This window comes from Lolium rigidum, chromosome 6 (assembly GCF_022539505.1).
Source record: "Lolium rigidum isolate FL_2022 chromosome 6, APGP_CSIRO_Lrig_0.1, whole genome shotgun sequence".
Lineage (NCBI taxonomy): Eukaryota > Viridiplantae > Streptophyta > Magnoliopsida > Poales > Poaceae > Lolium > Lolium rigidum.
In genome coordinates, this window is record NC_061513.1 from 261,565,424 (window position 1) to 261,580,167 (window position 14,744).

General features: G+C 48.4%; 1 protein-coding gene across 1 annotated transcript; it reads right to left on the reverse strand.

The window, feature by feature from the left end:
• Nucleotides 1–12,506: 12,506 nt before the first annotated feature.
• LOC124664035 (embryo-specific protein ATS3A-like) lies at nucleotides 12,507–14,322 on the reverse strand. Its single transcript, XM_047201644.1, has 2 exons — nucleotides 14,287–14,322; nucleotides 12,507–13,276 (listed from the first exon to the last, which is right to left on the reverse strand). Exons 1-2 carry the CDS (start codon nucleotides 14,320–14,322, stop codon nucleotides 12,692–12,694), a joined length of 621 nt encoding a protein of 206 aa, XP_047057600.1. The 3' UTR covers nucleotides 12,507–12,691.
• Between the last annotated feature and the right edge of the window lie 422 nt (nucleotides 14,323–14,744).

Genomic DNA, 14,744 nt, shown 5'->3' on the forward strand with positions numbered 1-14,744 from the left:
ACCAAAGCATTTGTTCTTTCAACTTGGCCATTGCCTTGTGGGTGTGCCACTGAGCACAAACCCAACCGGATATTGTTATCTTCGCAAAATCTTTTGAACTCACCTTGAGCAAAGTTTGAGCCATTGTCTGTGATCATGCTATGCGGGTAGCCATACCGCAAGATGACATCTTTCAAGAATTTTACATCTGTATGCCCATCACACTTTGCGATGGGTTTTACTTCAAGCCACTTTGTGAACTTATCCACCATTACTAGAATGTGGGTCATGCTGCTCCTTGCAGTTTTGAATGGGCCAACCATGTCAAGGCACCAAACGGCAAATGGCCAAGTTAGCGGTATGGTTTTCAAGCCGGATCTTTGGGGTATGATTTTGCTTGGCGTACCTCTGGCACCCGTTGCATTTTCTTACCAAATCCTCTGCATTTTCCAAAGCAGTGGGCCAATAGAACCCATGCCAGAACACTTTTGCCACCAACGCCCTTGACGAAGCGTGGTGCCCACACTCCCCTTGGTGAATCTCTGCAAGCATTTCTATTCCTTCTTCCGGTTCCACACACCTTTGAAGGACACTGGTAACACTTCTCTTGTACACCTCGCCATTGATGATGGTGTATGCCTTGGACCTCCTCTGGATTCTTCTGGATTCATTTTCGTCAACCGGCAAGGTGCCGTTGATCAGGAATTTCTTAATAGGTTTAACCCAAGATGGTGCCTCCCGAACCAGGAACACCGGTACGTCTATGGCCATGCTATCCACCAGCATTATTTCTTCCGGTATGGACGCTGCAGTCCCCGAGTTTACCGGAACAGTCTCCGAGTTTGCCGGAACAGTCCCCGGGTTTCCTTCATCAATATCCATTGGTACAACATGTGATTCCAGTACGAAAATTGATTCCAATTCCGGACTCGGTTTGATCGATGGTACACTTAAGTGTGCCAAGGCTATTCCGGGAGGAATTTCTTGCCTAGATGAGCCCAGCTTGGACAAAGCATCCGCGGCTTCATTTTCCGCACGCGGCACATGGTGAAACTCACATCCTTCGAAGAAACCGGCAATCTTTTGCACGTGAAACCGGTATGAAGCCATGTTGGCATCTTTTGCGTCCCAATCCCCGGAACATTGTTGCACCACAAGGTCTGAATCTCCGTAGCAAATGATCCGGTGTGCACCGATTTCTTTTGCGACCTTAAGCCCATGGATCAAAGCCTCGTATTCAGCGACATTGTTTGATGCCCTGAAATGCACTTGCAAAGCATACCGGAGATGATCTCCCTTAGGTGAGGTAAGTACCACACCGGCACCTAGACCCTCTTTGAGTTTGGATCCATCAAAGTGCATCTTCGAGTACTCTACCTTGTGTTCCGGCGGCTTGTACTGCATCTCCGCCCAATCAACCAAGAAATCAGCTAAAGCTTGCGATTTTATGGCATCTCTTCTTTCGTACACCGGTACGTATGGTGATATCTGGATTGCCCATTTTGCGATCCTGCCGCTAGCATCTTTGTTGCACATGATATCGGAGATGGGTGCCTCACTCACCACCTTCATGGGGTGCTCCTCAAAGTAATGCTTGAGCTTTGTGGCGGCCATGAACACGCCATAAGTCATTTTCTGGAAGTGCGGGTAGTTTTGTTTTGAGAGGGAGAGCACCTCGCTCAGGTAGTATACCGGCCTCTGGACGGTTTTTCCTTCCTCTTCTCTTTCTACTACCACAACAACACTTACCACCCGGTTAGTTGCTGCTATGTACAAAAACATGGGCTCTCTTTCCAAAGGCGAAGCCAGTATCGGTGCAGTGGCTAGCATTGTTTTTAGCTCTTTAAACGCCACGTCTGCCTGAGGGGTCCAGACGAACGTATCGGATTTTTTCATGAGAGCATAGAGTGGTAGAGCTTTTTCTCCCAATCTTCTTATGAACCGGCTTAGCGATGCCAAGCTTCCGGTAAACTTTTGCACGTCCTTGAGATCGTGCGGTATGGTCATTCTTTATATTGCCCGGATCTTTACCGGATTCACCTCTATGCCCCGGCTTGACACAAGGAAACCAAGTAGCTTACCGGCAGGGACACCGAAAGTGCATTTTGCCGGATTGAGTTTCATCCGGAACCTTCTTAAGTTATCGAATGTTTGCCGGATATCGTCGATTAAGGTATCTTTTACCTTGGTTTTTATCACGACATCGTCCACTTAGACTTGCACATTTTTTCCAATTTGATCAAACAAACATTTTTGCATACAGCGCTGGTACGTTGCACCCGCGTTGCGCAAACCAAAAGGCATAGTGACATAGCAATAAGCCCCGTGCGGGGTAATGAACGCAGTTTTTATTTGATCTTCCTTTTTCAGGGGATTTGATGGAAATCGGAGTAAGCATCTAGGAAAGACAACAACTCACACCCAGCAGTGGAATCAATCACCTATACGATCCGGGGTAAATGGAAAGGATCTTTTGGGCAAGCCTTGTTCAGGTTGGTGTAGTCGATGCACATGTGCCACACCTTTGGAACTTTTGCTTCGAGGTTCTCTTCTTTCTTCTTTTCGACCAGCACCGGATTGGCTAGCCACTCAGTATGTGTTACTTCCACGATGAAACCGGCAACCAACAACTTTGTCACCTCTTCTCCAATGATTTTCCTCCTATCCTCAGCAAACCGGCGTAAAGGTTGTCGCACCGGCTTAGCATCCTTCCGGACGTTCAAAGAGTGCTCAGCCAGCTCCCTCGGAACACCTACCAAGTCATCAGTAGACCAGGCAAAGATATTCCGATTCTCATGGAGGAAGCTGACGAGCGCGCTTTCCTATGCCTCACTGAGGCCGGCACCGATACGAACGGTGCGCTCAGGGTAAGCCGGATCCAGCACAATGTCATTTGTTTCTTTTGTCGGCTTGAACGCCGGTGCGCTCAGGCTTGCACTCATTGCCGTTAAGCTCAACTGTGAGGACTGAGCCAGCGCAACCGCAGTTTGCATTCTCCTTTTTTCCTCTGCAATCACCAGCGACTCTGCCAGATTCGATCCGGCGGAAGCAGTTTGCAGCGAGATCTTGTAGTTTCCCACCACAGTTAAGGGTCCACGAGGTGCCGGCATCTTCATCTTGAGATAGGCCGTGTGAGTCGAGGCCATGAAAGCTGCCAATGCCGGTCTCCCCAGCAATGCATGGTAAGGACTATCTAGGTCCACCACCTCGAACTCAATGTTCTCAGCCCGGCAATTGTCACGTCCTCCAAACGACACATCCACCCGGACTTTTCCTACCGGCGCGCAGGACAACCCCGGAATGATTCCGTGGAAAGTTGTACGTGTTGGCTGTAGCATGTTTTCTGTTATGCCCAGCGTGTTCATGGTGTGCCGGTACATGATGTTTATTTTGCTCCCATTGTCTATCAGCACCTTGCTGAACTTGACTCGAATAGTTGGCCCATGCATGATTGGGTCTACCACAAGAGCATAACCACCCGGATTAGGCATTATCTTAGGGTGATCCTTGAACGACCAGGAGATCTCTTGATCTGACCACAACATGTATTTTGGTACTGCCGGCATCACAGCGTTCACTTCCATGGAGCGGCGACGTAGGCTTTGCCTGTCTGTTGGCTCAGTGACGAACACAACACAGCACACATCCGGATCCTTGTAAATGTTCCGGCCCAAAGGTGCCAGTGGAGGTGGTTGGCTGTGGCCTTCTCCCACCTGATGAACTTGCTGATGCTGCTGCCGGTTTGGCTGCGGCTGCACCGGTAGAGCGTTTGCTCCGGTAAGCGGTGGTGGTGGTGGTAGTTGATGCTGATGCAGCATATCTTGTGATGGTGGTAACATTGTGGAGCACCCTTGTGCATGCGCATCTTTTACTGCTCCCTTGAGCATCAAGTACTTGGTCCAAGAACAATCCTTCGTCAAATGATTTGACGGGTGAGCTGGATTCGGAGTGTGCCACCGGCACGGTTAATCCATTGCGGCCTCCATGGTGTATTTCCGCATTCCTGCCAATTCTTTTTCTGGCCCCAGGGCTTCTTTTCAACCCATTGTTTCTTAGGACCCGCCCATGGCCGCGATCCGGTTTTCTGCCTCTGGCTGCCGCTGGCATCAGAGTTATCTTGTACCGCAGCAACTTGCTGCGGACCGTACCTCCGATCCGGAAATTCTTCCCTTCTCTTGTTGTTCCGGTTATCTCGGTATTGCTGCTGAGGCGGGTTTGATTGTTCCGGCTCAGCTTGTACCGCCGGTTGCAATGGGTCTCCCAATGCGTAGTTATCTGCCACACGTATCATCTCTGCCAGAGTTACCGGCATGTTCCGCTGCAGCTTTTGCCACAACGGCGAACCTCTACGGCATCCATTGCAAAACCAAGCTATGGCTTGCGCCTCTATCACCCCTTCGCAGGAGTTTCTCGTGGAGTTCCACCGGGCCAGGTAATCCCGGTCTGTTTCTTGTGGGCGCTGCACGCACAAAGCGAGCTGCTGAGGCCTGTTGGGCCTCCGGTATGTGCTGGTGAAATTACTCACAAAAGCTTCCTCAAAGTCCAACCAACCGTTTATGCTTCCTACCGGCAAGTTGTTCAGCCAGATTCTTGCCGGTCCTACCAAGAATGACGGTACAATTCTCACGGCCCAACGCCGGTTTCCTCCTCCAGCTACGCTTCCTCCGCCACCGGCGACGTATACCGTGGTCACGTAATCCGCGAGCCAGTCTTCCGGCTTAGTGGTGCCATCATATGTTTTCGTGTCACGGGGCAGCTGGAAGTTGCGAACCGGTGGTTCCTCTTTCATGATCCTTGGGCCAAAGCACTTTGGACCCGGAGGACCTTCTGCCTCGATTATTTCAGACAAGTACACTCTATCCAGACGGTGCCTCGCATCCCGTTCCGGCAGGTGTCTTTCTCCCAAGCGTTCTCCCAATGGGTTCCGGTGTGCTGTGAGTCTTGTCGAATCAGCTTCATCATAACGTTCCGGTACCGCGGCCCTTGCCTGCCGGTATCTTGGGGGAAGTGTTTCCTCCTCTTCGTACGCTGCCCTTGCAGCTCGATAATTTTGCCCGGTTTCGTGTCTACCGGCATGATTGTTTCTGGCATAGCCTCCTCTGGCGTAGCCTCGATCTGCCCCTTGGCTTTTTCTTCCGGCATCGTGTTGCCCGGCTTGTTGCTTTCCGGCAAGAACCGGATCATACACAGTCATCTGCTGCGCATTCATCTCTTTTTCTCTTCTTCTGTCCGGATGGGGGGACGATGCCTGCCCATGGGACTTGCTTCCGGCATTCTTTGTTGAACGCGCGGATTTTGAAGCAACAGCTTTGTACAACTTAGCAAGCTGCTCAGCATTTTGCTGCTCAATAGTTTCAAGCAAATCTCTAACACGCTCTTGCTGTTTTGCCAAAGCCTCTCCGGAAAGCGACTCGCACAGCTCTACAGCAGCCTTAGCAGCTTTTATAGTTTTATCCGGGCTACTGTACTTAGGTTTCTCTACGATTCTCACAGATGCAGAGGTACTTTTGCCGGCAAGAATTTCCTTACGCAAATCCTGATCTAGATTGCGAGCCTTAAGCCGGTTTTCCGGCATCCTAGCAGCATGAGCGCTAACGGAAACAAAGCTGTGGGCAGCATTATACTCACGTAGGGTTAGGTTCAGCTCGCGCTGCGCCCGGACGATGCCGGTGCCATTCACCAGCAGCTTCTTGCGCGTGGCCTCCAGCTCTGCCTGAGCCGTTGCCGGGTCGATGTCCTGCGCGATGGGCGTTGCCAGCACGTTCATCGCCGCTTGGAGTGGTGTCTCCGGTGGTGCGGAAGATGTTCCCACAGCGCCTGCGTCGCGCTCCAGCGGTGGCTTGGCCGCACGGGTCGATGCCGCGCGACCGGCACCTTCTTCCACAGCCTCCTTGCCAGCGTCAACCGCGCAAGCCATCATGACCTCCACGCTACAGGCGGCGCGGCCAGCACATAACCACCTTGGCGGATCCGGCGCCACCAGCACCGGCGAGAGGCGCTGGCGCACAGGGACAGTGCCGAAGTAGACGCGGTGGCTGCCGAACTCGATGATGCGGCCGTTCTTGGGGAAGATGCCGCCGTTGGCGAAGCATCCCGCGTTGTCGTTGATGAAGTCCATGGAGTAGATGCGCTGCACGAGCGCAGACACGGTCCGCTGGCCAGCGACGTCGAGGTTTCCCGCCCGAATATGAACTCCAGCAAGCGCCACTTCATGCCCCACGGTGGGCGCCAACTGTCGTCGTGGTGAACGGACAGATGCCATAGGATGGCTTAAGTTGGGGCCGAATGGACGCTAGAGGATTCGGGGGAGGGTTTTTTATTAGATTGGATGAACTTCCGGATGCTTTCCTCAAGAACTTAGCCAAAGGCAAAGGTAGAAGAAGAAACACACAAGGAAGAACTCTGCTCTAGATCTTTTTCTTCATTGATCTTAACAAGGTACAGGTTTGTGCATAGCATCTCATCTAAGTCCATCGCATCGTCTACCCGCATACGGGTGTGCCCCCTCTCCTTATATAGGGGAGAGGGTGGCTTACAGGGGAAGAAACCCTAGAAACCCTAATGGCATCTTTGACTAGACAAACTACTTTACAAAGTTACTTTAATCATAAATGACGCCGGGGTCTTCTTTAATCAGGGAGGCTGACGTCCTCCGGCTTCTTTCAGCGTCATCCTCCTCTTTAACGTCATGGCTTCGTTTAAAGCTACTTTGCTTAGCTCATCCTTGTCCTCTAGCTCTGGAGAGAATCTTTGACCAGTCCTGCCGACGTGCTACAGTGCACTTCTTACCGGTAGCCCGGTGTCTTCTCTATCCGGTTCCGGTATACCCCTCCTGGGGATACCGGCTTAACTTTACTTAGCCAAACACCTAACTTCGTGCTCCGGTATAAACATTAAACCGGTATCTTGATGGGCTAAACCATCCGGTTTTGGCATGCCTTTGGCATACCGGGGGTCATCCCCCCGACAATGATCAAATCTCAACACTATTTGAAATAGTGTTTGCCTACCTCTAAAAACCACCACTTGAACCCTACTTGCTCCCGGGTCCCCTCTCTCCCTAACACTAGCATAGAAACCCTAGGTGGAGCCTAAACCTAGCCATGGACATGGCCATGCCGGCCATGTTCCACTTGGCAAGCTCCCCTCTTCCCCTTTCCTCACCAGCCGTGCCCACCATGTCCTGGAGCTCCACCTCGACATCCTACACCTGCTCATGCCCGCCATCGCCGGAGAAGGAGCCTACACGCGTCAGACAGCGTACGCCCAGACCAGCCCAGGGCCATGCCGAGGACGTCGTGCGCGCGCCACGGACATGCGCAGAGCACATGTTGCCTCGCCGAACGAAGCCACCCCTGGCCCCCCTCTCAGCACCTTGAGCTTCACCGCCGTCCCTGCAACCCACCAGACAAGTGCCCGTGTCCTCGCCAGCGCCGTCGCCGTCGACCACCTCGCCGATCTTCTGCACCCGTGCCGCCAGGCATCAACCTCGCCCGCGCTCACCTTGCCGTCCCCCACCTCGCCAGCAAGCGATCTAGCTTCGCCTGGACGCCGCCTACGCAGCCCTACTCTCGCCTGTCCCCTTCCATCGCTGGAATCGCCGCGCCGCTGTCGACCTCGCCGCAGACCCACGGTCACCTCGCGCCATTATAAATAGAGCCAACCCCGCGCCTCCTTCTCCACACCAAACCTTCTCGCCTCCTTCTACTTGATCTCCTCGACCCACTTCCCCTCTCCAATTCACATCGGAGCTCGTCAATTGCTCGCTGGAGTCCACGGCGGTGCTGAGGAAGAAGCCATCGATTGACGTCTCCCCGAGCGACGCCGCTGGTACCAGTGCACTCCCCATCCTCGACAACCTCATCCTGCCTCGTCGCCGACCATCGCCGGAGCCCCAGCTCACCGCCGACCCCCTACCTCCGCCGCGGCAGTAAGTCCCTCTCGTCGATGAGGACGATGACCCAGCGCCGTTGATCCTCCTCTTGATCCTACGGCTCCCATTGCTGCGTACCGATTCGGGTTTAAAGACCCACTGACAGGTCGGGTCTACTGTCAGTTGTCCCGTGACACGCTGAAACGTTACTGGGCCAGCCCAGTCCGTCTCCCCTCGTTTCGGCCCGTTGGCCTTCCCGCGCAAGCCCAACGCGTTTGAAATTCAAATTTTGGATTTCAATATTTTCCTTGCAGATGCTTTTTCAAAATTAAATAGATTCAAATCTACCCAACCAAATTTGATGAATTTTATATTCTTGGAAAGCTTATGAAAAGCTCTATCCAAACACACTGGTTTCACACCAAAATGTTGTGTAGAATTAATGTGATAAAAAGAACAAGGCAGAGACTTTTCCAACTTCAAATAATTATTAAAAATCAACCAAAAATGATATTAAGTTGATTTCAACTCTCATAGCTCACATTTCACTTACACTAATTGTTTCCGCAAAAACATGGCATGGTTACTTTGAGTGATCATGGCCTAGTTTAAATAAAGGACTATATGGCTAGTTTAGTTAAGTGATATTGTCCAAAACTATTATGTAAATCTTATGAAGTGTTTTACTTCATCTAAATCTTGTCCCAAGTACTTTCATATGAAGTATGGCCCTGGTCTAAATACTCTCACATGAAATACTTGGTGATATTAAATCATATTTAATATTGTTAAAGGGTATGAGGTATTCTACCTCATTTAAATCATTTCCCCACATGATGATGATGAATGGTTGACTTAGGTCAACATGATTTCATGCATGATTGTTTGAGGAAGTTAAGTCTTAAGAAGATTCAATGAGAGGAAATTATTTCCTCAAGAACTAAAGGGAAACTATCATTTACATGTGTAATGAGAGGAAATTATTTCTCGTCAAGAAAGAAAACCAAATGCACTTAATATGTTATGCGTGTAATAGAATAATTTGTGTGAAGCCATGGCGTGCTTAGTATAGCTCTTGAACCTTGTTGGGTGATTGTCTCTCGTATTCGTTTTTAGACGCTAGTACCGAAGAATACCAAGAGGAGGAAGGCTTCTACCAAGAAGAGGAAGAAGAGAACTGTGATCACTACCATCACCAAGGCAAGCTAATATTCTTGCAAGTGCAAAGCTCTCATGAGCAAGGCACCACTCCACTTTACCTTTTGCTTAATGATCTCATCCCAAGTTTTTACATTGCAAGCGCTTTTACTTGATTTATTTAAAGCTTATTTTTATAGTTAACTTTGGTCTAAGTTTAGAGTAGAGCAAGAGTATCAAACTTAGCCTAAGAAGCTTATGAGTCAAGTAGTACCCCTCATGACTCGTTGCTAGTGCTAATAAATAAAATTTACTACTCTAGATGGGAACTTGTGAGTTTGAAATGAATTTGAAAACCTTGGAATGATGAAGTCATTCTATTGAAAGAGTTGGAAGGTGACTTGTGAATGATATGGTGAACTTTGATAAAACTGATATTGGTTTGGATGCGATACCTTTCCAATTTTTGAGTACCCCCACAATACCTGATTATGGGTAGGGCTTAACTGGAAGTTTATACATCTTAGTATGGGTTCCCTCTGAACAAGCATCATAGGGGTTATGCCGAGGCTGCCTCCGATGTATGAGAAATGATGTGAAATGGGGTGAATTGTACGGCCAAGCCCTATGCAGTTCCCAGGTTGACAGTTGGTCTTCACTGGGAGGCCAAGCTCATGGGGAGAGGTGCCTATACAAGGGTTTGTAAGTGAAAGGTTACGGTTGATGATCCGCGTACCGTGTTACGATGATTCGGGGTTATCCTCGACGGATGAAATCAAATGTTGTGGCACAAGTGTGCAACCTCTGCAGAGTGTAAACCTATTCGAATAGCCGTGTCCCCGGTACGGACGGTTGGAAAGGCCATACAGCTTCCGGTGTCAGATATTTCTTGAAAGTGTTGATGAAGTGAATGGTGAACTGTTTTGAATCACAACTGAGTTGTGGGAATGACACTAATGTTCCCACTTGAGTTAGTTAGCACATGAAAGAGTCTTTATCAAATACTTGTGAACTAAAATTGGCTTTACGCAAAAGAAACTAGAGCTTAGCACCCCCTTACTAGAATTGATAGCATTTACACTAGTATTAGTTTGCGAGTACTTTAAAGTACTCACGGCTGTGTCCCTAGCTATTCAAATGGCCAGACTAGGAAGGAGAGCAGCAGTACCAAGACGAAGGACAGCAAGATGCTTACGACAACTGGGAATCTTCCGACCTCAAGCGTTGGCCTGTGGACTAGAGAGTCCATTTCTATTTACGCTTCCGCTATGAACTTGTGTTTGTTCGTTGATCAATAGATCAACTATTTATGTAATATGGATCATGTGATCTGAATTTGTAAGACAAGTATGGTTTGTAATGAATGATGACTATGATATTCGACTGTTATGTCTCGCAACAACAATATTCCTGGGATTGCAATGAATGGCATAATAGCCATCTGGACTTAAAAATCCGGGCGTTGACAATCTTGCACATTTATGATATGTTTGTATTCATATTATGTTTGATGTTCAATAATAGTATGGGGTTTCTCTAAAGAAAACTAAGTGGGGCCTCTTTTTATAGGTTAATGACATAGAGTGGTGTATAGAATCCGAACGCCAGCCCTCTTGGTGAAAGTCATCATCACTTTAAAAAATAGCACAAAACAGGGCGACAGCTCCCGTACCACATCAAAATTCTCCACAGGTAGGTACTAAGTTTTTCTTGTGGCGTTGGAGCGCCGTCTTCATAGAGGTGTTGCATCGTTGCATGAGAATAATTTTGTTTGGCCACCTTCCCGTTTCATTTTTTTTCAACAATGACGGTGAGCTTACTGGAGTTCTTGTGGTTTTGCCCCCTATATGGTCATATTTCGTGGGGATGGACCAATTTGGATGTGGCAGCATAAAAATCAGGGAAAAATTGATTATTTACCCAAAAGTTCACTGGCCTTGGATTATGTACCCAAAATTGAGTGTACATTGGTAAAATACCCAATAGGAACTTGGAAGTAAAAAAGCAATTATAGCAGGCCCGAGCTGTTCGCCTGTTCATGAAACGTTTGATGGTTCAGCTTCATCATCGGACAGTTCACATGTATGCGTGTGCCTCCAGCCACTGCCCCTCCCGGTTGCAGATCAACCTCCGCGGCAACCACCGTTGAGCGACGCCATCTTCCCTTCATCAGCGTTTTCCGCTCGTGACAGCCCCTTACCTCCGAGTCCGTACACGTGATCGGCACTAGATTAGTATTTGTTCAGCACTTCAGGCTGAGGCAAACCATCTACTGTAAATCATATTGGTTTAGTCTGACCACAATTGATGGAAAGTACCAATCGACTCACTTTTCTAATGGTAGAGATATTTTTTTGTCATTAGCTGGCCAAAATCTGTATGCGTGTGAGAACCAATTTATGGTTGGGTGGTTAGGAGGATGGTTGTATCTAGGGTTGCAGAGCGGTGTCCGCAAACAGGTATCCTGGATCCCGCAAAACAATAAATAGAGCAAAACCGACGTGGGATTTGAAGGGGATTTAAAGCACGGGTAGTGCAAAAAGTGATCCCGCATCCCGCCCCACTTGACAGCCTAGTTGTATCCCCAGCCCACTAGAGTTCAAACCCCAGGTTTGACACATGTGTGTCTCATAACGGCGGAATATTCATTCAGTGGGAGGTGTTCATATGGGTAGGGTGTGCGTGTGTGCGTGTGTGCGTTTATAGTGGTGAGTGTATACGCGTGTATGTAAGCGTCTGCGTTTGTAGTGTGTTTCAAAAAAAATATGTATGCGTGTATTCATATAAATGGCTTTTGTTTTTTGTTTTTTTTGATTATTTTGTGATGTGTGAACTTGTCTACATTTTGATTTTTCTTGTCATGTACATTTCTCCCAACACTATTTTCTTGAGTAAATTTGTTACTACAGATTTTGTCACATTTATTTGTCTATGATGCAATCCATGGTGAATACCTTCCTTTGGCCAGAGAGAGAAAGAGATGAGCTATTGTAAGGAGCGACTCCACACAGCTATTAAAATATACCTACTAGGAGAAAAATCGTTATTTCCCTGGACGATTTAGGGGTACAATTTTCTTGGTTTACATAAAACTCCTTTTGGGTAGATCATAAACACAATTAAACCTCTTTACGGGTATTTTACCAATGTACACTCAACTTTGGGTATATAATTCAAGGCCAGTGAACTTTTAGGTAAATAACCAATTTTCCTAAAAAGAAAGGGATGCTACGGTCTATCATGAAGATAATTATGATCCTTTCATTTTCTTTTTGGTCCATGATTATTAGTATTGGTTTCTTTGTTGTGAAATAAAATATGGACGTTTAGTCTGCTCTCCCGAGAGATTGTTGACTTCCCAGCGGATCCAGATCGATCCTCTGGCATAACCCGTGTGGATCAGTTGACGTCCATGAAAAATCTCATACTGTATTCATCTTCACTTTCACGCATTGAACAAAGTCGATGGATAGCTACCTCGCCATGCTATGCTAATGTCTCCGGGGAAACAATCATCAAACAAAAACAGAGAGATTGGAGCGGTTTTATTCGTGTCATATACATCTCGATCAGGATTATACAGATCGCATGCTGAAATTCTGGCCAAAATAGTACAGTAGTGTATCTGGCAAACTCGCGGTACTGGGTCGACAAAATCATGTTACATACAAGTGCTAGCTCCACGATCTGCTTCGGCCATGGCTACATCGCTTGGACCGCAGCGACAGAAGAGGAAGGAGAGGAGGACGACGAGGGGGAGACGAGGCGCCTGCAGCGGTCGAGGCCGTACCAGACGTTGTTGGGCAGCGGGTCGCCGTAGCGGAAGGTGGAGGGCGTGCCGGGGGAGGCGGGCTCGTACACCCTGATCCACTCCGGCGTCCACCCGGAGCGGCCGGCGCGGCGGACGTAGAGGTAGCAGACGCCGTACCCGCAGGGTCCCCCGATCTTGAACGTGTCGGTGGCGCACCGGTCGAACGCGCCGGCGAAGCCGCCCAGCTGCGCCGCGTACACCTCGTCCTTGTACACGTCGCCGAACGCCAGGCTGATCGTGTCCGACGTGTGCGCCGGGGACGCGCAGCTCGTCTTGATCTGCACCGTGTACCAGCACGTCCGCGCGCCCACGCCGCCGCCGGTGGTGCTGGTCGTCTGCGCGAGGTCGCTGTTGTCGGGGCGTGGCTGCGGCCGGAACGAGGAGGTGGCGGAGGCGATGCTCAGGCAGGAGATGAGGGCGAGCACGAGCAGCTGCGACCTCCTGCAGGCAGGGCCGTACCTGAGAAAATGGAGGCCCTGTGCAAAATAAAAAAATTAGGCCCTTAATGTAACCATTGGTAATAAAGTAAAACATGATTTCATAGTCCATGTCAGTTTATTGGGTTTTTAGGAAAAAAAACCTAAGAATTAGGCATAATTTGCCTGCTGCCTTACGTGAATTAGTTTCTAGAAATCAGTGTCTCTCCCCCTTTTAAATTAGGCGCCTAAGCATGTGGCTTGCCATGTAAACTCTTGGGCTTTTCTTTCCTTGGTCATACAACATCTGCTAATAAGCCCAAAATAAACCGAGACGGAGGAGTATACTCCATCCGTACCGATTCAATTCAATTAAATATTTGACTATAAATTTGATGAACAAATTATAAATTATATGTTTCAAAAATTCTACCAATCAATTCTATTCGAAAGATGTTTATAATAATATAATCTTTGTGACATAGAATTTATATTTTATTGATTAAATTTATAGTTAAACTGTTTTCTTGAGCTTGAGCACATGTCAGCCTAATAAACCGGTATGGAGGGAGTATGTCACGTTGGGCCTTGGTGGTACATTTTTTGGAATTTCTTTTAACATCTTAACAAAAAGAGATTATGAATTCAAAAGTACTCTACTTCGGGAGAAACTATACCAAACATCTGAAGTTAATTGGGTGGCAGAACATAATAGGGAGACCAATAAAGAAGAAAGAGATCAGAGTTGCACGGTGGGGGGCCTCCCTCTGGAGTTAATTCCGTGGCAGAGTCCAATAGAGTAGTACAGTAATGCTCAACAAATTGATTAGCCTCAATTAAAGCAGTCATTAGCAGTACTTAAATAGGAGTAATTTGGAGGCCCTCCTAATTTGGGGGCCCTGTGCGGTTGCTCACTCTGCACATGCGTCAAATACGGCCCTGCCTGCAGGCCATGTCAAGATCGGTCGTGGTGGCGAGAGCTGGGCAGCTGGAGTAGACCGGGGAGTCGACGGTGGACCGTGGTTGGCTGCCTATTGGCCGTAGTGAAATTTATATGTGGCATAGCGAGCCTGGCCTGATCTGTCAAGATTGAAGACCGTGGCCATCGCAGCTGCAGGCCTGCAGCCGGCCGGTCTGGTGGATCGATGTTGTGGAGGGCCACACATGTGTCTCGTGTGATCATATAATTCGTGGACATGTGCTACGAAGAACACGATTATGGCTCTCCATGATCCACGAGTATTGGCGTCGCTGTCTTCATTGAACACACAAAATTTTTGGTAGGGAGGCGGTGTCGTGTCCTCTGTTACACGCAGCCGAGAATGACAGAGTATGATATGTTTCATATGAGTTCTTTTTTCAATTGGTCACTGAATTGCATTCAACTTTTGCCGACAAAAGTTCACAACCTATTACAATATAAGGGTTCAAGTAAACCAGATTTGTTATAGGGGAGAAACTAACTTTTTTCGATAAAGGGAATATATTAATATTAAAAGATATCAATTACACCCAGCCTCTGCAATAA